This window comes from Babylonia areolata, chromosome 22 (genome assembly GCF_041734735.1).
Source record: "Babylonia areolata isolate BAREFJ2019XMU chromosome 22, ASM4173473v1, whole genome shotgun sequence".
NCBI classification, from domain to species: Eukaryota; Metazoa; Mollusca; class Gastropoda; order Neogastropoda; family Buccinidae; genus Babylonia; species Babylonia areolata.
The window spans coordinates 13,031,925-13,055,970 of NC_134897.1; the positions used below are offsets into that span (position 1 = coordinate 13,031,925).

Here is a 24,046-nt window from a genome sequence, read left to right on the forward strand (position 1 = left end):
TGAATGGGTACCTGGCGAAGGTGAAAAGGGCGAAGGAGAGGGTTGGGCCCCGCCTATGCTGAGCCCTGGATACAGATGGCCATAAAAGGCTATAGGACACCCAAAGACCCCTCGGCCTCCCCGGTGACCCCACCCCCGACTCAAAAGCCACCTCAGTACACGACCCACCTCCTTTTGGATAGGCATGGGAGCAGTTTCAAACCGAGTGAAGCAACGAAGGGCAATAATTCAGAAGTGATGGGCAATGATTCACTGATTATGACAAATGTTTTATCGTCAGATCAAGCTTTATTTCAGGAGATTGAAAGACTTAAAAAGTTTGTTTTTTTAAGTCCTTTTAAAAGCAAATGCATGTACTCTACTCGTTTTATATGGATCATTTTTAGTATTTGTTATTTTTTTTAAATGACCTGTACACACTAATATTTGGCTTTGTGCAATGTTTGGTGTATGTGTGTGCAGCTATTAAGACATTTGTGTGTACATGTATATGTTTCTCTGTGTGGTGGCCTTAGCTTTGACTGGGATGATTGTGGTGTTTGTGTAATGGCCAGACAACGCCTTTTCAGAAGGACTCAGACCCGGAAAAAAAATAATGAAACCAGTCCTACCTTTTCTGCTCTTGTGGATGGTGAATGCCTGTGGTGGATCTTTAGGAAATTAGGGTCTGTTTTCTATGATGAGCCATTTTCATTCAGTAAACTTATTCACAATCAGATCGCAACAGTGCAGTATTTTTGAATGGATATTACGCGATGGACTAATATGTGTAGATGAAGTTTTGATTGAAGGGAGTCTGTGTGTGTCCATCAAATATTTGCACAAACATTTCCAGTTTTACCTCTGAACTAAAAGCGACATGAACTTCACCCCATCTCATTAAACCAGTCGTGTTCACTCGAACGTTGAACATCAGTATGAGCACATTGAACATGGGGATCAGTACTGACCAGTACTTGCCACTGCTGACCACTACGTCAAATTCTTCAGATTGCGTTGTTTTGTCACATTTGTGCATTATCAAGACGTCCTGGTTTTTTGTTTTTGATTTTATTAACTGCAAACTGACCACTGCTGGTCACTAACAACCACTACCCAGTGACCACCGCTTACCACTACAGTCCACTGACTACTACTGACCATTGCTGACCGCTATCCACTGCTGCCCACCACTGCTGATCACCGCTAACCATTGACCACTACTGACCATTGCTGGCCACCATATACTGACCACCGGTGCCATCCATTGACCACTGCTAACCAACACTGACCAGTACTGACAGCTGACCACCATTGACCACCACTAACTACTAGCACAACTGATCACTTACAATCGCTAACCACTGACCGACCAGAACCAAATACTGACCACTATATACTGACCACTTATGACTATTGACCTCTGACCGCTTCTGACCACTGCTGACCACCACTGTCCACTGATAACCACCGTTGCCTATTACTGTCCACTGCTGACCGCCGCTGACCACCATTAACCGCGGACAACCACTCACTACTGCTGACACCACTGACCACTACATACTACTGACTACCAGTGAGCATGACTGACCACTGCTGACCGCCACAGACCACCACTGACTGGTGACCACTAACCACCACTGACCACTACTGACTGCTGACCATCACCCAAAGTGTATGTATGATTAAACAAACATATGTTTAGGGGAATATAGACTTGGGGGGTATACAGACCTGGGGGAAACATAGACCTGGGTGAACAAAGAATGTTCTTTCTTCTTTGTTGCTCCTCACATCTGGAACAACCTTCATCATATCCCTGCATCTGATTCTGCTTTTCGCTCATCACTAAAAACTCATCTTAAAACCTATTTATTAGTACTGTCGGCTTCCTTGTTCTCCAACACCACCCATGTCAGCTCACTTTGGATGTATGTAGTAGAGTGGGGAGAGTGAGTGGGGAGGGAGGGATTTTTGAGAAAGTGGTCATGTTTTATGTAACTTACAGTATTTTTCTTTCATGTAAAGCACCCTGAGCTCTCAGAGAGAAAGGGCACTATATAATGTATATTATTATTAACTTGTGCCACCCTTTTTCAGATTAAATTTGCTGCTCATCCATATAATAAATCTTGCAGAATGTAATTTGCAACTTTCACTTTTTATTTTCTTGAAAACATGTATGATTTTGTATGATTGAAAAAATTACATCATACATGACACTGCTGTATCCATTTTTGATTAATTTTCTGTCATCACATACATGTACATTGTACATGTCAGCTCAATACATGTCATAAAAGGAATAGTCAACAGTGGAAAGCTAAATATCCTTCTTCCCTGACTCATCAAACTACTAAAAAAGCAACTGCTAAAGATATTTTAGTTGGGGTAAAAAGCCAAGATAAGTCCAAAAAGAAATCTCTAAAACTGAATGGACTATTATTCCGGGCACAGAATCTGGAAAAAGTACGGATACTATTTATTCCCGAAAGCACGCTCAGAGGTTTATCACAAGAATGAGAAAACTAGTTCAAATTTATCTTGTGAGTGACTGGGATACTGTTCGTAAAATCACTGATGAGCAACCTAGGGGACTGAAATATCGACAGACTGGCCGGTCACCAAGTGAAGCCTTGCTAAAGAATCTGGACAACCACTGGAAAACAGACCAGACCTCCAGACATCAGAAGACTGACATATAGTTTTTATTCATTACCAACAGACCATATTTATAACTCAACTAATCACAGGGAACATATCAGTCCTCTAAGAACATGCAATATTCTGCTCAATTCCTTATCCCTGATCTTCTGTAGAGAACATTAGAAAGGTCAAATGAGCAAATTACCACTGAATAGGGTCATTATGTATAAAGTTTGAGTGGGGCCTTTCGGAAAGGTGTGGACTATTTGGCAGAGAAGGGGGGGGGGGGGTAAGATAAAAAGTTTGTACAAGTTCTGCGCAAAATAACCCACTAGGACAGAACCATGCCAAAGTCACTAAAAATAGAATCAGTTACGATTAGTCATTGCAGAAAGTATATCCAACATTCATTAAAAAGAAAACATTTGGACTCGATATTAGGCATGAAGTTGTACTCTTTGATACAACCTGTGATCATCTGGGTTTTAACTTGTGAAATAATCCACAATCCAGAAGCTTTTTGAAAAGTCCTAGATTCTATGGAAGAAAGGAGTACAAACACTGAAACAAGTAATGTGTGCTTGAAATGGTCAATACATTTCAACAGATTTAACACTCCTTGGCCTTCAGTGCAGACTACACTGGAGAAGGGTGTTTTGCTTACTGCTTTCCACTGTCAACTATTCCTTCTGTGTCAATTGTTGATAAAGGTCAAATGTATTAATAACCGATGTGCTGAACATTTTGGCAATTATAGTGATTTATGAGAATCATGACTATATCATTTACCAACATTAATTAATACACTAATAACTGCACATTACTTCAGGGTTCATACAGGTTTTAGAGTGAAGATTTTGTAGAACATGTCTTAGTTTGTGAAGTCTTAAAATTACCTAGATTTTTAATTTGTTTAATAAGCCTCTTTACTGGGGGGAAAAACCCCAACCCAACAACACTGTATCTGTCAATGGTAAGATACAGCAGTGAACTGTTCCACCTGAATTAAGTAAATTAATTTTTTTTTTTAGATTTAAATCTGATTCCTGAAGTATTTTTTTCTGACTGAAATGGAGGTAGTATGAACCAACACTCAAAATACTGTGCTTTTCATACAGGTTCCTAATGCAATAGTTTAACAGTTTAATATTTTGGGGCTGTGGTGTTTTGAATATATATTTAAAGTTCCTAAATTTCGTGACAGAAAACCTGTATGAACCCTGTAAATAACTTTGAAATAATTTCCATGGCAGGCACTATTGTATATATGAAACAAGCAATTAGAACTTGCGGAGTCATTGCTATCATAGGCACACACCCAGAACTAACAATCCCCGTCATCTGCATCCCCTGCCCCCCTTCCCATCATGACAACCTGACAAGGAACCCAGAAATGGCCCCACACACAACCACTGTCGCCCATTCACCACAACTCCCCTTACTCCCTGACCCCATGAACCACGACTTGCGTGCCATATGACCTTGACCCCGATGACCCTGCTGTGCTGTACCTGGGGTATCCCTGCCACCCGTCCTCTTACTTCGCCGTACGCCGTTATGATCCACGTCACCTGTCCTCTCCTGCAGGTCAGAGGGCAGCGCAGTGTGGTAGAACTGCCGGAATGGTGTGGGGGAGGAAGCGGGGGTGGTGGTGGTGGTGGGTGGCCGAGCGTTTAACTTGCAGTCCTCGGCGTCCTCCTGGAAAGGCCGGAACCCCGGACAGCTCCAGGGCTGGAAGTCCTTCACGCGGGAGAGGGGTGCTGGGTCCCTGACCCAGGCGATGGCGTCGGTGACCGTCACCACGTAGACGTCGTCCATGGATGTCAGTCTCTGCAGAAAGTCCGCCATGGCTTCCAGGTGGAAGTCTGTCTCCAGCCACTTTGAGTGCAGGTTCACGTACAGCGGTGCTCTGCACACACACACACACACACAATTACGCAAATTAATAGCAGCAACCATTGTTTTTCTCCACATTTTTTTCCTTGTATAGAAGATTATTTTCTCTCCACATTTATGTTTTGCAAGTATGTGATTGCAAAAAACAATAAAAGAATGCCAACATGTACACATTACAAAGGAAACTTCATATGCAGTGCTGTACTTTGCTGTATTTCTTTGGTTCAAACACAAATTTGCTATAAATATAATACCAACATATATACATCACAAAGGTAACTTCACATACAGCACTGTACTTTGCCTTTTTTTTCCTGTTTTGTTCAAACACAAATAATTTTGTTAAAATACCAACACATCTACACATTGCAAAGATACCATATACAGTGCTGTACTTTACCAAGAGTGGACAGTGTGTGACTGGTTGCATCAGTCTGTTAACGGCTTGGAGATGGACATGCATATATCTCTAACATGGGGAGAAGTTGATGCTCACACCATCTGCTCATGCTTACCTTTTGGGGTAAAGTAAATCATAAAGCCTTCGTTTCCTTCTTGTCATTTTAACAGCAACAAATCTAACCAATATGGGGAAAGGGTTCAAAAGCATTTTCAATGTTCCCAGTTATTAATGTTCCAAGGCATTTCAATGTTCTCAATCATTAATGTTCCATCCAAGACATTTCAATGTTCACAATCATTGAGGTTTCAAGGCATTTCAATGTTCCCAGTTATTAATGTTCCAAGACATTTCAATGTTCACAATCATTAAGGTTCCAAGGCATTTCAATGTTCCAAGGCATTTCAATGTTCCAAGGCATTTTCAATGTTCTCAATCATTAAGGTTTCAAGGCATTTCAACGTTCCCAGCTCTTAATGTTCCAAGGCATTTCAATGTTCTCAATCATTAAGGTTCCAAGGCATTTCAATGTTCTCAATCATTAAGGTTCAAAGGCATTTCAATGTTCCTAGTTATTAATGTTCCAAGGCATTTCAATGTTCTCAATCATTAAGGTTTCAAGGCATTTCAATGTTCCCATTTATTAATGTTCCAAGGCATTTCAATGTTCTCAATCATTAAGGTTCCAAGACATTTCAATGTTCCCAGTTATTAATGTTCCAAGGCATTTCAATGTTCCCAGTTATTAATGTTCCAAGGCATTTCAATGTTCTCAATCATTAATGTTCCAAGGCATTTCAATGTTCCCAGTTATTAATGTTCCAAGGCATTTCAATGTTCTCAATCATTAATGTTCCAAGGCATTTCAATGTTCACAATCATTAAGGTTCCAAGGCATTTCAATGTTCTCAATTATTTATAACCAGAGCCATTCATTTATTAAGTTAGAGCGATGAAATCTAGATTTTCCAAACCATAGGGATCATCTGATGCACCACACCAATTACTTCTTTATCAGTCTTTGTCATTATCAAATAATGAAAAATGCAGATGTTTGCATGCGGATGAAGGTAATGGAAAAATACGATTCAAAAACGCTGTTTATATGTGAATGAATCTTCTTTTTTTTTTTTTTTTTTTAAGTGCTACGAATCTCTACTTTTATGGCAAATGATTAACATTCTTTTCTGAACAGAAACTAGGCCGCTGTGGAGCAGGGGGGACTATTATAAAATTCAAGTGTCGTTTGGAACGAGATAGTATCCCATGTTTGGAAGAGCAGCACAATCTTAACATTCTGTCATGTGAGAAAGCAAGATGCGGAGCCAAATTCAACCAGACCAACTTCAACAACAAAATATTACTACCGCTGCTACACAACTACCATGACCAGTAAGTTCTTTCCCTCATTATCCATCATTACAACATGACAAACAGAAGCCCCCTGCCTACAACACTACCATTTTCTGCTTCCCTCTCCCATCATCACCAACACCAGGAGCCAAGCACGCAAGCAGACCTCGGGGGAGACAACCAGTTGTATACACCTCTCTCAGGGTGAAGCGTATTCATCAGCAACATTAATTACTGCTATCATCATCATTTCATTGTCATATCTATTACTGCTCAGTCTACTCTAACCTTTGGACAACAGAAAATGACTTCCTGCATATCCATGAATCAAGAAATGAATGGTTCCTATACTACTATTACTGTTGCTGCTGCTCCTGTGGGGAATGACATGATTTATCACGCATGAATCATTTAGTCCCATTCGTCCACCTGTAGGACAATTTGTCTGGATAAATAATGACCACCAAAGACAAGACTAAATTTAAAAGACAATTTAATAGAGTGAGGTAACAGATAAATATCAATGATAGAAACGACTGATGAGTGGTGTGGTGATTATAGTGTAGAAGTTGAAACAAATGAATGAATGAATAAATAAAGCAGCAATCATCTGACAGCCATGCAATAACCTGGGCTGTAAGCTGAATGGATGAATCTGGTTAGTATCGTTACCTTTTGCCAAATTGACCACAGAGCTGTACTCGGATTAAAAACACCCAGTCAAAAAACAACCCCCCCCCCAAAAAAAAAACAAAACAACAACAACAAAAAACAACAAAAAACAAACCCACTGTCAATATCTGACCCGCAGAACCTGAATAAAAACAAAACAAAACATTAAGGCTTTGAGAAAAAATCCGTTTTCTCTACCGCCCTGAACCTGCATACCTGATGGCGTCACAGGCAATCAGCAATAACCGCACTTTTCCCGGCTGGGACTGCTCCCTCCTTAACCCATTCCCTATCTCAAAAGACATACAACCAGGAGACAAGAACGGCAACCTCCACAACTGATACAGATACCCACCCTATTCCACTCATACCAGCGTGCACTGCACTTGAACATGCTATACATAATCCCTCCTTAGAACATACAATCCCAATAACATGGCCAAACCTGTTAACCACGTAGCAGCCTGAAGGGGGGTGGGGGATGCGGATACACATTGCAAGACACCCACAATGACACCTTTCTTGATGCTGAATGTCAGCATGAGTGATGGTTCAATGACACCATCAGTATTCCCCTTCCTCCCCACTTCAAACACACAGCTGCTCCTAGTACATGGGTCACTGCCCATGACAAGCCTTTCCCCAATACATATCACTTTATATGTGTCTTAATATATGTCTCATTGAAGCCTGCGCCCGTGCACTGCTCTGGCATCACATTTCCCCTCATTGAAACGGGTTTCACGTTCCTGATTATGCATAAACCACAAAGAAAGGGAACTAACTTCTACAGTATTTCCGGACATGTCCACACATAATATTAAGGAAAATCGATATATATATATTTCTGCGTTTTATCCACGTCAGTATGGATGGAAGGCTGTGCACTCCCCGGGACTGAATGGGTAACAGGTGGAAAGACGTAACATTTCGACCCCCACCCCTCCTCCCAATCACCTACACGGGGTGATTCCCTCGCTGCAGACCAAAGCCGTCTGTGACGTGCCCCCTAACAGATCCACCAACTGTCAACCCAGCAACAGGTGGGAATGCTGTCAGTTCCTGCATACAACAGAGAATCGTGACATATCCTCTCCGTTTCCCTTGCCAGTGTCTTCAAATCCCACAAGATCTCATATATGCCCCAGCCTGAGAACAGTCTAAGGAAGTGCCCCCAAACTCGAATGCATGCAAAAGCCCTGCCAAATCAGAGTGTCAATCGAGAGAACTAAGGCTATCTGAAACCCAGTCTCTTCACCAGCTTGAGAAGCCATATGGCATAGACCGGACCATGATCTCCAAAACAATTTTATGTCAGTACAGGAACCACTCACACATGCTGATGATGTTGCTAATAACGAAGGTATCTTTGATGACCTTTACTGAAAAGTTGACGAGTGCTACTGTGTTCCAGAAACGGTGCTAATTATAAACTTGTCATTTGCCGGTGGTATTTATCACCAAAGTAATATGTGGAAATGACACAACGCGTGGATGGAAGGAGGAAAGGGGGAAGGAGAGAGGAAGGGGAGAAAGAGAAGAGAGAGAGGGGGGGGGGGGAGAGATAAGTGGAATCGACAATGCAACGGACCTGTTAGTTCGGTAATTCCTTTGAAAATTCTTCCACAGCATTTCAAACGTCTCGTCGTGGTCTCTTGGTTCATTGATGCAGTGGTCAATGTAGGCACAAGGCAGATGCTCCCTGGAGAAAAGAACCCAAAAAACATGTAAGAGTTACAGACAACATCTGTAAAATTCGTCACAAAGGATCCCCACCCAATGGAAATACTTCCACTCCATGTAAAACGATCACGTTGCCACAACTTGCCACCTCCCAGAATTTAAAAAAAATTTTTTACTTGCCCTCTTTCATGACAGAAAACGGTGTTTATCATATCTTCCCCCCCCCCCTCCCCTATCCATAATCACAGAACAATGTCAGATTTGGCACAATGATAACCTACAAACGCCTGGTTTTCATTTCTTGAAACCTTGAAAAGAATTTGCTGCATCATTCAAAAGCTGTATCAAACAATGGCTGTGGTAACAGACTTACATTTTAGTCCAGACTGATAGTGTTCAAATGCCATGAAGTTTGTAAATTTGTTCCGAAGAGTGAAACTTTGGGGAAAACTCATGTCCTGGGAAGTAACCCGTCAACCACACATCAGGGGAAAAGTCTGAGGGTGATGGATAGAGGGGGAGTGTGTATTGGGGGCAATGGGGGTTGGGCAGTAATTTTGTGAGAGGCGGGGAAGAAAGGTGGACATGCCCAACCTGTTCGATATCCCGACACACAGAACTTTGGTAAGGAAACTTTAATTTGAAATTACATATTCCTTATCCAGCACTGCCAATCATGTAAGGATTTATAATCATCCCCATTGTATTTTTCAATCCTCTATTTAGGTGTGTTCCTGAACAACTTTTGTCCCTGCTTCTGAAATAATAGGGTGCCGTTCATGATAACTGTCAAGAAGTTTTGCTTTAAAAAATAATGGACTGACAGTTATATTAAACAGAATAACAGTTGCCAGATATTGCACCACATTTATGTATTGGCACATGGCGTCGACACAATATGGGCTTTATTTTTCGTGAAAAGGTTGGCATTTTGACTAGAAAAAAAACGGACCAGAGGATTCAATTATTTCCATACATGCTTTCAAGATATAAAGATCTAAAGTTTTTGGACAGAATTTCCGTCATGGTAAAGGAACAAAGGTTACCTAACAGTTACAAATGGATGAACACGTTGGTTGCTCAGTGTAACATGGATAGATACAGAAATACATGGAAAACCACCAAAAAAAAAAAAAAAAAAATTTAGACGGCATATTGCTTTCATGATTTGTAGATAGAAGATGACTGAGGCAATGTTGCACATGTAATAATAATAATAAAATGTAGGCTTATATAGCGCAGTACCCCCATCTCAGATGGGGCTCACCGCGCTTCACAACAAAAAATAATGAAATTTAAGACTAAGTGTCGTAAAATATGTACAAAGTCTACAAAGTTTAATATGACAATGGCTAAAATATGCATATGTAAGACTGACATGATAAAAGATATATATATATATATATATATATATATATATATATATATATACACACACACACACACACATATATACATACATATACACACACACATACACACACATATAATGTACACACACACACACACACACACACACACGTAAATTGACACAGGCGCCATCACAGTCTCAAATCCCACAGGTGCAAATCACAGCAAAACAAAGCACGCCACATTCACCACTGTCAAAAATAAACATGCAGTCCTTACAAAACATTACATCATGATTTTCATACTAACATGTGATGTGTGTTTTAGTCATCTCCAGTTCCAACAACTGTCAGTGCACCGTGTTATATATTTAGATTTGTTGTTTATTTTCTTCCGCATCCGTTTTCAAGGGTCCAATCCATTAAAGGGCTGCTACATTGTTACATCCTTTTTTTGTCCATCTCTGTTTGCTTTCAAAACAAAACTTCAGGTTTTGTTGGAGAGTGGGAGGGGGGGGGGTCTTCTTCTTCTTCTTCGTTCGTGGGGTGCAACTCCCACGTTCACTCGTATGTACACGAGTGGGCTTTTATGTGTATGACCGTTTTTACCCCGCCCTATAGGCAACCACACTCCGTTTTCGGGGGCGGGGGTAATTGTCTGATCTGTATTTGTATTTGTATTTCTTTTTATCACACCAGATTTCTCTGTGAGAAATTCGGGCTGCTCTCCCCTGGGAGAGCGCGTCGCTACGCTACAGCGCCACCCATTTTTTTGTTGTTTTTTTTCCTGCGTGCAGTTTTATTTGTTTTTCCTATCGAAGTGGATTTTCTACGGAATTTTGCCAGGAACAACCCTTTTGTTGCCGTGGGCTCTTTTACGTGAGCTAAGTGCATGCTGCACACGGGACCTTGGTTTATCGTCTCATTCGAATGACTAGCGTCCAGACCACCACTCAAGGTCTAGTGGAGGGGGAGAAAATATCGGCGGCTGAGCAGCGATTCGAACCAGCACGCTCAGATTCTCTCGCTTCCTAGGCAGACGCGTTACCTCTAGGCCATCACTCCACAGAATATCAGAATCTTCAAAAAGAGACCAGCTGAAAAACACACAAACACAACCACCCTGCCCTCACACAGACCACCCCCCCTCCCGACCCTCCACCCCCGGACAACGGCAACGGAAAAAAAATATCCACAAAGTGTTACATGCTTTCATCAGCTTCACCAGTTTCATCATCCTCTTTGTCATACAAAATAGGTAAGTTCTCACAACACTTCCAACATTCTCACATTACAGTGTCACACTCACCTGTAATCCATGACGACGACGACAGGCACCACCCAGAGACCGGGGTAGGTGCGGGTGGGGCAGGGTGGGATGTTGCACACCAGGGGGTAGGAGAAGTCCAGGGTGAAGGGCCACAGGACCGGGGAGTACACGTTGCGGGGGAACGGGTAGGTCAGGGTGGCGTCGTACGTGAAGTTGTTCTCCTGCAGCACCTGCAACACGCGTCAGAAGAGACATCTCTCAGCTCAAAAAATGTTTCAAGATTTTCCACATGGCCTATTTTTCCAATCAGTTCTTGCTTATCTCAGGAAATGAAGGCGTAAGATTTCACACATGGCCAATTCTTCCAACAAATTCTTGCTAAAATGAGGAAAAGAAAGTCCAAGATTTCACACATGGCCTGTTCTTCCTATCAGTCCTTACTTATGTGAGGAAATGAAAGTCTGTGCACATGAACATGGCTGACGAAGAAGGTGCAAACATTAAAGTCATGAATTGCGATCACCAGTTTCATCGCCAGAAAACTGGGTATCGCTATCTTATCGCCACTGCCAATATATCCAAAATGACAGTCAACTGATGAACCGAACCAAATTCATTCAGAACAAATTAGCGGTGATGTCTCCTTTCCACCTGCCATACCAAGGTAAGTTAACTTCTTTCTATCGGATAGTTTCAGTAGAATTTTCAATCTACAGAAAACAGAATTTTAATGCCCGAAATGTGGCAATATTTCTGGAAGCATTAAATGTTTATTTTATCCTTTCTTGTGCGTACTGCACAAAGGACCTTTTTCTCCTCCTTTTTTTTTTTATAATATCATCTGAAAGTCTAGAGAGTCCGCACTATCACTCAAGGTCGTGTATGGGGACAAAATTCCTGGTCCTTGTGCAATTTGAAACCGAAGCCATGGTTCCTTGCCAGCGTTTTGTCATGTACAGTCTGACAGACAATGAGCATTATTTTGAAACCTTTGATTGTGTTCTTACTGCAAACAAAAATAACGGATATTTACTGACACTCAAATCTAGAGCCATATGGTCAACTTCTACTTTGACTAAGTGCTTGATGAATTAGTGGGCTTTTCCAAATACAATAGACTGAGCAACACACTAGACGCCACGTTCTTGGCATCAGAGATCTTTTCCCATCCCTCTTGCGGCCAGTCAGTGGCAGCCTCTGTGCGTGTGTGTATGTGTGTGTTTGTGTGCATGTGTGGGTCGGTATTTTTGAGTGCGTTTGTGCATGCGCGAGAGTGTAAGTGTACAAAGTGTCGGTAGAGTTCTGTGCACGTGCGCGCGCGCGCGCGTGTGTGTGTGAGGGGGAGGTGGGGTGCAGGGGGAGGTGGGGCTGAGGATGAGGTATGTGAGTGTATGCATGCCTACACTGTGGGAGCAACAGGATATTGGAACGTGTATATATATATATATCTTTGTATATATGTGTGTGGGGTTGGGAGTGGGAGATATGGGCATATGTGTGTGTGCTTGTACAAGTAAGTGTTCATCTGTGTGTGTGTGTGTGTGTGTGTGTGTGTGTGTGTGTGTGTGTGTGTGTGTGTGTGTGCGCCGTGGAAGCTGCGATACGTAGACTAGAAATGAGTGTGTGGAGGAGGGGGGTAGAGGAGGTGCAGGGTAATGTGTGTGTTGTGTGTGTGTGTTGGAGCTCATGTACGTTTATATGTATTTAACTGTGCTTTCATATCTGTGAAACTGCATGTTTGGTGCATATCTGTTATGCATGTGTGGGTGTATATTGAATATGTGTCTTCATGTTTTACATCTATTTGCTTATTTATCATCATTGTTATCTTATTTATTTATTTATTTACTTTATTATTTTTATTATTATTTATTACTACTACCTTTTTTTATTTTTATGATTATTATTTATTTATTTATTTGTGTAAGCTTATCTATTATTTATTCACCTTTTTTTTTTACATTATAATTATTATTTATTTATTTATTTATTTGTGTAATCTTTATTACTTACTCACCTTTCTTTTTCTTCTTCTTTTTTTCCCCCTCAAGGCCTGACTAAGCGCGTTGGGTTACGCTGCTGGTCAGGCATCTGCTTGGCAGATGTGGTGTAGCGTATATGGATTTGTCCGAACGCAGTGACGCCTCCTTGAGCTACTGAAACTGAAACTGAACTAAAATTATGAACTCTGCTTTTGGTGACCAATTATATCAAACTTTTTTTTCCAGTCTCATGAGCCAAGATGATTATTCTGCGTTTGGTGACCAATGAAAAAATTTTCGGTTAGCGTTTGATGGACAAAGGCAGATCTCTGAACATGCTTGATGAACACTTTTTCCTAAGTGCTTGATGAACACAGATAACGGGGAAAAATGTCCACGCTACATAGCCCGCTTGAAGTCTGTTGATGGAGGAAAAAAATATATCGACGCTACATAACCTACCTGAAATAAGTGACTAGAGGAAAAAGTATCCACGCTACATAACACACCTGAAATAAATTACCAGAGGAAAAAGTATCCACGCTACATAACCCACCTGAAATAAATTACCAGAGGAAAAAGTATCCACGCTACATAACCCACCTGAAATAAATTACCAGAGGAAAAGTATCCACGCTACATAACTCACCTGAAATAAGTTACCAGAGGAAAAACTACCCACGTTAAATAACCCACTTGAAATAAGTTACAGGAGGAAATACCAGATACCCATGCTCCATAACCCACCTGAAATAAGTTACTTGAGAAAAACTATCTACACTACACGACCCACATAAAACAAGTTATCAGAGGAAAAACGGTACCCATTCTGCATAACCCACTTGAAATAAGTTACCAGAGGAAAATCTATCCACGCAACCTAACCCACCTGGAACAAGTTATCCCCGCTGGGCTGAAGGAAGGGGGATCTCCATCCCCGGATCTCCTCCAGGGGGATGTGTGTGAGGTCAGCCAGGTGTGACCGCTGTGTCAGCACCTCGTACCCGATCTGTGAGCTGTTGGCACCTGCCCACCACGCGTGCGGCATGCGGTGAGTCACGCTGTGGTCCGCTATCTCCTGAACACATCGACAGTTTCAGTTTCAGATTCAGTAGCTCAAGGAGGCGTCACTGCGTTCGGACAAATCCATATACGCTACACCACATCTGCCAAGCAGATGCCTGACCAGCTGCGTAACCCAACGCGCTTTGTCAGGCCTTGAGAAAAAAAAAAGAAAAAAAAAAAGAAAGGTGAATAAATAATAGATAAGCTTGCATAAATAAATAAATAATTATAATATAAAAAAGGTAGTAGTAATGATAATAATAAAAATAATAATAATAATAAATAAATAAGACAACAATGATAATAAATAAGCAAATAAATGTAAAACATGAAGACACACATTCACACATACACCCACACATGCATAACAGATATGCACCAAACATGCAGTTTCACAGATATGAAAGCACAGTCAAATACATATAAACGTACATGAGCTCCAACACACACAAACACACACAAACACACACACACACACACATTACCCTGCACCTCCTCTACCCCCCTCCTCCGCACACTCATTTCTAGTCTATGTATCGCAGCTTCCACGGCACACACACACACACACACACACAGATGAACACTTACTTGTACAAGCACACACACACACGCCCATATCCTCCCACCTCCAACCCCACACACATATATACAAAGATATATACATATATCTATATATCTATATATATATATATACACGTTCCATTATCCTGTTGCTCCCACAGTGTAGGCATGCATACACTCACATACCTCATCCTCTACCCCCCCTCCCCTCCGCGCACCCCCCCCCTCCCCCCCTCACACACACACACACACACGCACATGCACAGAACTCTCCTGACACTTGTGTACACTTACACTCTCACGCATGCACAAACGCACTCAAAAACACAGACCCACACATACACACACACACACAGAGGCTGCCACTGATTGGCCGCAAGAGGGATGGGAAAAGATCTCTGATGCCAAGAACGTGGCGTCTAGTGTGTTGCTCAGTCTGTTGTATTTGGAAAAGCCCACAGAGACTCTGTTCCGTTTTGAAGAAATTTGCGCAATGTTGGTTTGGAAATGATGCCGATATTTGATTTGCAAAGCATCGTGCTCTACCTTTCATGTTAGACTTAAGTCTAACACATCGACAAACAAGTATAAACACACTATGATAGTCGTGCTCGACTATGGCCATCAGAACAACAGAGGGGGTAACTGCTGTCCCAACTATCTGGGCTAGAATTTGATTATAGTGGAGGGTGTCTTGCCCAAATTACATCCCCACTCTGTCGGCCAAGAGGGTTTTTGAACAGTCGGCGTTGTCCTTCACAAAAGACTAAGCTGTAAATGATTTCCCATTGCAATAGAGAAACCATTGACAATACAGCTCTCACTTTGCTGTTGGCCCAACTGTAAATTTATGTCAATCTGTGATGTAAGCCGAGTGTTGGCCTCTGCAAACACACAGACACACAGCACACACTTTCTTAACACACAACGAGAAACAGAGGCACATCACACATACACTGACACACACACACACACACACACACACACACACACACACACACACACACAGTCGTCTCCCTCCTGTAAATTATGAGAAGCCTCACCCAGCGTTATTACAGTTAAGTATTTCTGACTATTGTCCATTGGTGTTTTGTGACCTTCCTACGATTTCAGTCGTTCTGGTGATCTCACTCGACTCGTATGTCCCCCTCCACTTTTCTGGTGACATAAATCTCCTCTGCTCATGTCGCCCTCTCTTCTAATGGCATAAATCTGCTCTACTCATATGTCACCCTCTCTTCTAATGGCATGAAATCTCGCTTTCTCTGTCTACAGGAAGCCGACCCGCACGGACCAGTACTTACAATTCAACAGTCACCAGCCACTGGAACACAAGCTTGGGGTAATACGCACCCTCACCCACCGAGCAAAGACCATCTGCTCCACCGACACCACTAGGGAAGAAGAGGTGCAGCACATCAAGAAAGTGCTCAGTGTGGCGGGATACCAGAAGTGGGCCTGGGACATCCTGGGGGGCAAGAAAACCATACCCCACGCCTCGACTCAACGCCAAACCCCGTCGAGAAGACACGTCTCTATGCCATTTGTCAGCGGCGTCACTGAGGCTCTCAGCAGGAAGATGCGGAAGTTGGGAGTCAGCGTTCACGCCAAGCCCACCAACACCATCAAGAGCCAGTTTGTCCACCCCAGAGACAAAACAGATAAATTGGACACATCAGGGGTGATATACCAGATAGACTGCCAGGACTGTGACCAAAGTTACACTGGTGAAATCGAGCGCAATTTGCATAAAGGTCCGAAAGAACACAAACGAGAGTCCTCCCCAGTGGGCGAACATCTGACCCACAACCAACATCACTTTGTAAAGGACAATGTGCAAGTTCTCGACAGAGAAGCAAGATTGTTCTAGAGGGAAGTAAAGGAGGCAGTCCGCATCGCCGCCAGGAACCCCAACCTCAACCGTGACCGGGGCCGACACAACCTGCCGTCGGTGTACTCCTCACTCGTCAAGTCACATTGTCGTGAGTTCGCTCACGGCGATGCGCACAGCTGCACGTTCTCTACCCAGCAGTTGCGCTAAAGCCGGCCGGATCGCCGACGAAAGCTACGCGAGTGAGTAGCCTTCTTTGACTGAGAGATCGGTTTAACTTGGTAGTCATTAGGCATAAATCTGCTCTACTCATATGTCGCCCTCTCTTCTAATGGCATACATCTGCTCTACTCACATATCGCCCTTTCTTCTAATTACATAAATCTCTGCTCATGTCGCCCTCTCTTCTAATGGCATACATCTGCTCTGCTCATATGTCATCCTCTCTTCTTAGGAGGCAAGTGGCAGAATGGTTATGACGCTCATCTGCCAATACAGAGTCCATGAAGGTTTGGGTGCGAATCCCGCTCTCGCCCTTAAGTCATTCGGATGGGACGATAAACCGAGGTCACGTGTGTAGCATGCAGTCTGCACTGAAAAAAGAACCCATGGCAAAGAGAGTGATGTCTTCTGGCAACATTTTGTCAAAGAAATCCACTCTAATAGTTAATATATATGCATGCACTCAAGGCCTGACAAAGCGCGTTGGTCAATGTTGCTGGTCAGGCATCTGCTTAGCAGATGTGTAGCGTATATGGATGTCCGAACGCAGTGACGTCTCCTTGAGAAACTGAAACTCTTCTACTGACACAAATCTGCTATGCTCATATATCGCCCTCTACTTTTCTGATGACAATCTGTGTTAAGTATCAGTTTCAACTGGTCTGATCAGTAGAATTCAGTTGATACCTATCGGCTGACACCCGTAACTATTCCACTGCTGGGGTATTCAACAGGTGTTGAAGTTTCGTTGGGGGGTAGTTAGGGGTGGAGCCCTGGGTGTGGCGCCCATCTGGAGTTCCATGGGGGTCCTGGTGTTCTGGTAACACCAGTCCAGTGTTAAATAATTATGTCCTCCTACTGATTGTTCTGCTTGTGTCCAGCAATACTAATTACTCCCAATTCTACCCTACCATCTTTTTTGTTCGATTATCGGTGTCTGTGTCGTTTAGATCGCCGTCCTAACTCTAATTACTGTCTTCCTGTCTTAACTTCACATCAGAATTATGGCATTTTATAGTTCCTAAAGATTAAACGTTTGGAAAATACCACTCAGAATTCGGCTGTGAATGCTGGGCTGTTTCAGTTGAATGTACTGCATTCAATGGTCTTTTTCTTCACAAGAAATGATCATCCATCTAAATGTTTTTCTCTAACAGATTCCTAACTTGTTAATTTACATGCTGGCGATAACACCGCAAATTGTCATGCTTATACTGATATAAATGCGTACAGGGACCGAGAAAGGATTTATGCCAAGGCAAATAACTGCTGCAGACGCAGTTACTTCCCGTAAGAGTTGGTCTGAGGGGACTTCAGTTCAATCGTCTCATCCAACGAGTCATCCAGACTACCACACAATGTCTAGTGGAAGGGGAGAAAATTCTGACGAATGTAGGATTCGATCCCACACCCACAGACTCTCTTGCTTCCTTTGCGGACGCGTTACCACTTTACGACAGTCGTGTTCGACTATGACCATCAGAACAGCAGAGGAGGCAACTGCTTACCGACAATTTGGGCTAGAATATGATTATAGTAGAGTGTGTCTTGCCCAAGTTACATCCCCACTCTCTGGACCAAGAGGGTTTACGCACAGTCGGCGTTGGGATGGTTCCCAAAAGGACAATAATTATTAGCGCCCAAGGCTGTAGTACTAAGAGCTAGTACAGTCTTGCCTCCTAGTTTAAGAATAAAGTCCTTCACAAAAGACTAAGCTATAAATGACTTCCCACTGCAGTGGAGAAACCATTGATCATGCAGCTCTCACTTTGCTGTTGGCCCAACTGTAAGCATAGTATGTCAATCTGTGAGAAAAGCTTAGCGCTGGTCCTTAAAAGGGCATAAAAGCAGATTCGAAGCAAACATCTTCGGGCTAAGGGAAAGTAGATTTGACTCACAGAGCTGAAGACAAGGAGAAACACTGACCATCTGCCGAGCGAACAGCTTCCGCACCATGCAGTAGTCGGTGGCGTTGTGCGACACGAAGAAGGTGGCGGCCTGGGGACAGCCGTTGGGGTTCCGCCGGCTGCTCTCCGGGGGGAACAGCCGCAGGTACAGCTCCCAGTTGGACCAGTTCACGTGGTCGTCCAGAGTTACCAGAACCATCTGAGGGGTCTCCTCCGGCTTGAGGCCTCCCGGGATGCTGTGTCCTGGGGTGGGTGAAGAGGGAGTGTGAAATATAGTCTTTGTAGTTTTTTTGTTTTTTTATATCCCCCATCCCCTCCCCAAACTTGACGCTGTAAAGGTCTCATGTTACTCGTGCTTAGTTATATATAAAAAAAAAGATTCGGTTTCTATAGGGCAAATAAAACTATATACATTACAACTACATTATGGTTAGTTTGTGTACATCACCACGAACATGCACAGACAAAACCAAAAATCAAACTTAACAGCTTGCCTGCACACGCGTCTGCCCACTATGACACCCGCGGGCGAAATATGAGGCATGTCCTCGTCTCCATTCCAAATTAACACATGCTGTTCTTCTTAAACGTGGGAAACCCTATCTTGTGCCGTTTGGGCGCGATGATAATCGAGAGGTCAGAGCAATGGATTTGATAGACCTGGGTTTGCTCCCCGCGGCAGCAGCTGACGGGCTATGGGTCACGTTGAGATCATTTCCGGTATGAACGTGCAGACCACAGACCTGTTCCCTGTTTATGTGCATAGAAATGCAGATGTTCAAATACGTATGTTAAATATCCGGCTATGGTCTGTGTCCTTCAGTTAACCCACCAGACGCCAACACGGAGATGGAACCAAAGACATGCGGATACGAAGTTCAACACATTGGATATTGCGCCCGTTATAGCACTGTAATAAACATGGACAAAATAAATCGTGGGGAAAAAAAGAAAAGAAAGAAAAAAAAAAAAAAAAAAGCGAGGAATTACCCGGGCAGCGGCAGTCTGGCAGCTTACAGTTGGTGGGTGAGCATCGTGAGTAGTGTGCCGAGCCAGGGAAATTCACCACCAACATCAACACAAGAGGCAACCTCAACATTGCAGCGACGCTGATTCACACTGTATTCTGTCAGACCTTGAACAAGATTTTGTTGTCAGCAGAACGAATGGCGATCACTGATTGTGGTTTCCTCTTATTTCCCTGGAAGAGAACACCACACAAAATGAGGTATATTTCCAAGACGAACCACTGCTTGTTCTTTTCACTTTTATTTCTCTGGAAGAGAAAGCACGCACAAACGGGGTACCTTATTTCCAGGACAGTTAAAAAGTTATTTCAAAAGATTCCCATGTTCGTCTTTGAATCAAAACTAATCGCAAAAAGCTGTAAATGAAAAAAAGTACAGCAATTCATTTCACACACTTTTCAAGTGACGATACAAATGAAGCGCAAAAAACGTATCAGAAGAATCCCGCCGCACAAAAACGTATTACAAAAAATTCCCAAACTATCGATGAAGGCAGAATTTGATGTTAAGAGTAATATCAATGTGAAAGTTTTAGCTGTGCTATATTTGAAGTCCCTGACGTGACAGTTTTGACACTGATGATTTTAAGATCTTTTTTTTCTTTCCTTCTTTCTCCAGTACATAAGAAAAGATTTTCAATCAGAGAAGTTACCTCTGCATTTTTCTTTCATTAATCAGAGGTTTAAAATCCACCACTGAATCCAATTAATTGGTTTCTTATTTGTTGAGGATTTTTTTCCCCGTTTGGTTTCGTCGGGTTTTTGCGCTTCACAGTAAATTTCGGGATTGTTATAAAAATGATTGTTATGGTTGTTGCTGTTAACCTTGGATTTTAACTTAATATTTTGATCTATTATTATCATTATATATATATATATATATATATATATATATATATATATATATATAAAACAGAAAGGACGTGACATCTATTGCACACACTCGAGGTCAATAAGGAAACAATATTATTTCCTCAAAGTGGTATCCGTTTCCTGGTACCAGAACACGTTGCTGAAGGTATGTTAACTAGTTTGACCACTGAACACACAGGACCAAACACAAACTTTGACAAGGGAGTGATCCGAGTTTCCTCCCTTGCCGGACACCGGACCGAATGGCGCAGCAAGGTCAAGTCCAGCATTTTCACATCGGCAGTGTCAAACCGGTGGGGGAGGGAGATTAGCAATGTGGGGGTGTGGAGGGGGAGTGACAAAGGGGGGGGGGGTGGGTGTGTGTGTGTGTGGGGGGGGGGGGGGTAAAGAACTGGAGCACGAGAAAGGGGCTTGGGGGTGAGAGAGAGAGAGAGAGAGAGAGAGAGAGAGAGAGAGAGAGAGAGAGAAACTTTTTATTGAGGGAAAAAAGGAATAAGTTCAAATGGCTTGTTTTCATCCTGCCCTCATGAAAAGGAAAAATAATAAATTACGAAGGCATCACATTACATGAATAAATTTCAAATTATGTCACAAAAAAAAGAAAAAGATGAACATAAGTACATGCACATATAATTCTTAGATCAGAAAGAAAGAGAGAGAGAGAGAGGCAGACAGGCAGAGTGTGAGAGTGGGAAAGGTTAAGACATCGTGTTTGGAAATTAATGTGTTCTGAATGGTACTTTTTTTTTTAATACATTAAGACCAGTTTGGACATTGAAAATGGTTGATATATTGTTCCACAATAAACCATCTGAGTATGGCAGACGAGAGAGAGAGAGAGAGAGAGAGAGAGAGAGAGAGAGAGAGAGAGAGAACGTGACAGCCAGCTCTTTCGTTTTCAAGTATGAGGTAAAGGTGAAAAGGAACCCGTGCAGTGGAAGGGGGTCCTTGGAGGTGGGAGGGGGGTTAGAGGAGGAGAGGGGGGTGAGTGGAGGGGAAAGGAAAAGCGGAGGTCAAGATTTTAAGTGTAGGGGAGGAACAGGGAGAGGGGGTGGGGGTGGGGATAATTGCGGTGGAGGTGGGGAGGGGGAGGGAACAGCGGGAACAGTGAGACAGAGCGGGGTTCCTTGGCAGCGACCTGAGACATTCCTGCCTGTCGCAACGACGTGCAGTTTTGTGCAAGCAGGGACTGACGGACGGAGTTGAACAGGTGGGATTAGGATGCTTCTGGTGCAGCATTTTCTCATGCACAGGAGAGAGAGAGAGAAAGTGGGAGGAAAGATGGGGTGGGGGTGGAGAGAGGGAGAAAGGGAAAAGAGAAGGGAGATGGAGAGAGGAGAAAAAGAGGGCGAGAGAGAAGGGGTTGAGCGAGAGATAGAGGGAGGGAAAGACTGGGGAAAGAAGTGAGGGAGGGGAAGCAGATGACAGAGGGACAGGAGAGAGAGTAGGAAAGAGGGTGGACGTAGGATTAAATGTCTGAACTGGGAGGTGATAGGGGGAAGGTAGTCACAACATTTTGGCGATGCAATCTGGTGGAAGGAACCCGATGTTTATGAAGACAAAGACCCCCTCCGCCCCCATCCGCGCACACACCCCCTCCCAACCCCCCAACCCCATCCCCCCCCCCCCAAAAAAAAGGAGGAAAAAAAAAAAAAAAGAAAAACAACAAAGTTTCACATTTCATTCTGGCAAATTGCATTACCCGAACAAATGAAATTTTTCTGACGATCTCGTATTCACATCTTCAACATTCTTGTCACGCTTTCAGCACATTAAAACCTTAAAGAAAAAGAATCCAGCTAAAACAAAATGTTGTACTTACTGTGCATTCTTATTTCTCGTCATTTGCACGGTTTCAGTGTGTACGTTCGCGATTTTAATTCGCGTATTCATGTGACTTCGTTTGAAAAAAAAAAGGGCATTTTTCCAGACAATAATAGGCAAGAATCGACCAACCATTCACACGTCTTCCGTTTGGATTTTGGACACTGGGGATATCTTTCCCTCCTCGTTCTTCCCCTTTACACGGCCATCGTCATATTGATTCTGGCCGGCGCACGCCGCATGTTGTGTCCATGACCTCTCCACACCAGACCAGCGTTGGTGATCTGCACGTGCACATGGGAAAAGAACTCATGTCCAAGTCCACACCTTGATGTGAGTACTCATTCCGCCCTGAGAAGAAAAAAAACAAAAAAACGAGTTAGTGTCATACATGACGGACGCAACAGCCGAGTGGTTAAAGCGTTTGACTTTCAGTCTGAGGATCCCGGGTTCGAATCTCGGTAACTGTGCCTGGTAGTAAAAGGGTGGAGATTTTTTTTCCAATCTCCCGGGTCAACGTATGTGCAGACCTGTTAGTGCCTGAACCCCCCTTGTGTGTATACACACGCTTCAGATCAAATACGCTCGTTAATAATCCTGGAATCCATGTCAGCGTTCGGTGGGTAATGAAGACACGAAAATTCCCAGAATGCATCAACCACGACAGTTATCGGCAAGTCGATGTTGGTCGTTTTACGAAAAGAAGACTCTCTCCCACTTTCTCTTTGTATATATTATACATGTATAATAGTTTGAGACAAAATCTTATGAATTCCTCCGCGTTTGATTCTTTCTGTTTACAACGTGAATGAGTGGGTTCAAAGGGAATGAAACAAACAAAAAAAAAAAAAAAAAAAAAAAAGCGAAAAAAACTTTTTTCGTTTGTTTAAAGCGTTTTCTTGAGAGAGGGTTAAGAAATATTTCCGAAGATTTTAACGGCAATATCCACGTTTCTTCCCATCTACTCCTCTGTGTGACTGGCGAGTGAACGTCGACACCTTGTTGTGGACACTACTCATTTCGCCTTGAGGGGGGAAATGTGAATGTTGTAATTTAATCATCATGCTGTCCTTTTGGAAGCACACTCTAGAGAACAGAACGGACACGTACTTGCATACGTGATCCACAGACACTGACATGCAACTTCTGACAGACAAGGACTGACACAACCCGCAAAAGCAGTGCCACGCACAACTGTCCTTGTTCATGTCAACAACCAACCCTTTTCTTGTGCCAACACTCCCCTGTGCCATCACTCCATAACACCACCTTCCCCCGCCCCTCCTAAAAAACAGCAAAACACCAAATATAGTAACATTCCCTTCTATCCCCCCCACCCCGTCCAACATCAAGTTCCGTTCAGTGGAAGTCTCGTGACCACAGGTAAAGTCCCTCGGCGTTTTAGAGTTGAGACTAACTCTTGCTACCCGTGCTGGGCCAGCCCATCCCTAGTAAAAGAGTGTATCCCCAAAACGGTAACATTTTCACTTCCTACCCAAAATGAAA

The 24,046-nt window shown here is 43.0% G+C and overlaps 1 protein-coding gene across 2 annotated transcripts; it reads right to left on the reverse strand.

The window, feature by feature from the left end:
- Positions 1 to 2,123: 2,123 nt before the first annotated feature.
- LOC143297216 (chitin deacetylase 7-like) lies at positions 2,124 to 22,884 on the reverse strand. 2 transcript variants are annotated; one of them, XM_076609430.1, is made up of 8 exons: positions 20,844 to 20,956; positions 19,807 to 20,200; positions 18,836 to 19,059; positions 14,120 to 14,308; positions 11,288 to 11,478; positions 8,538 to 8,648; positions 3,713 to 4,534; positions 2,124 to 3,625 (listed from the first exon to the last, which is right to left on the reverse strand). In XM_076609430.1, exons 2-7 carry the CDS (start codon positions 19,913 to 19,915, stop codon positions 3,991 to 3,993), a joined length of 1,368 nt encoding a protein of 455 aa, XP_076465545.1. In that variant the 5' UTR covers positions 19,916 to 20,200; positions 20,844 to 20,956; the 3' UTR covers positions 2,124 to 3,625; positions 3,713 to 3,990. The 2 variants fall into 2 exon arrangements, with proteins under 2 accessions (XP_076465545.1, XP_076465546.1); XM_076609431.1 differs by lacking the exons at positions 19,807 to 20,200; positions 20,844 to 20,956 and adding an exon at positions 22,673 to 22,884.
- Positions 22,885 to 24,046: the final 1,162 nt, after the last annotated feature.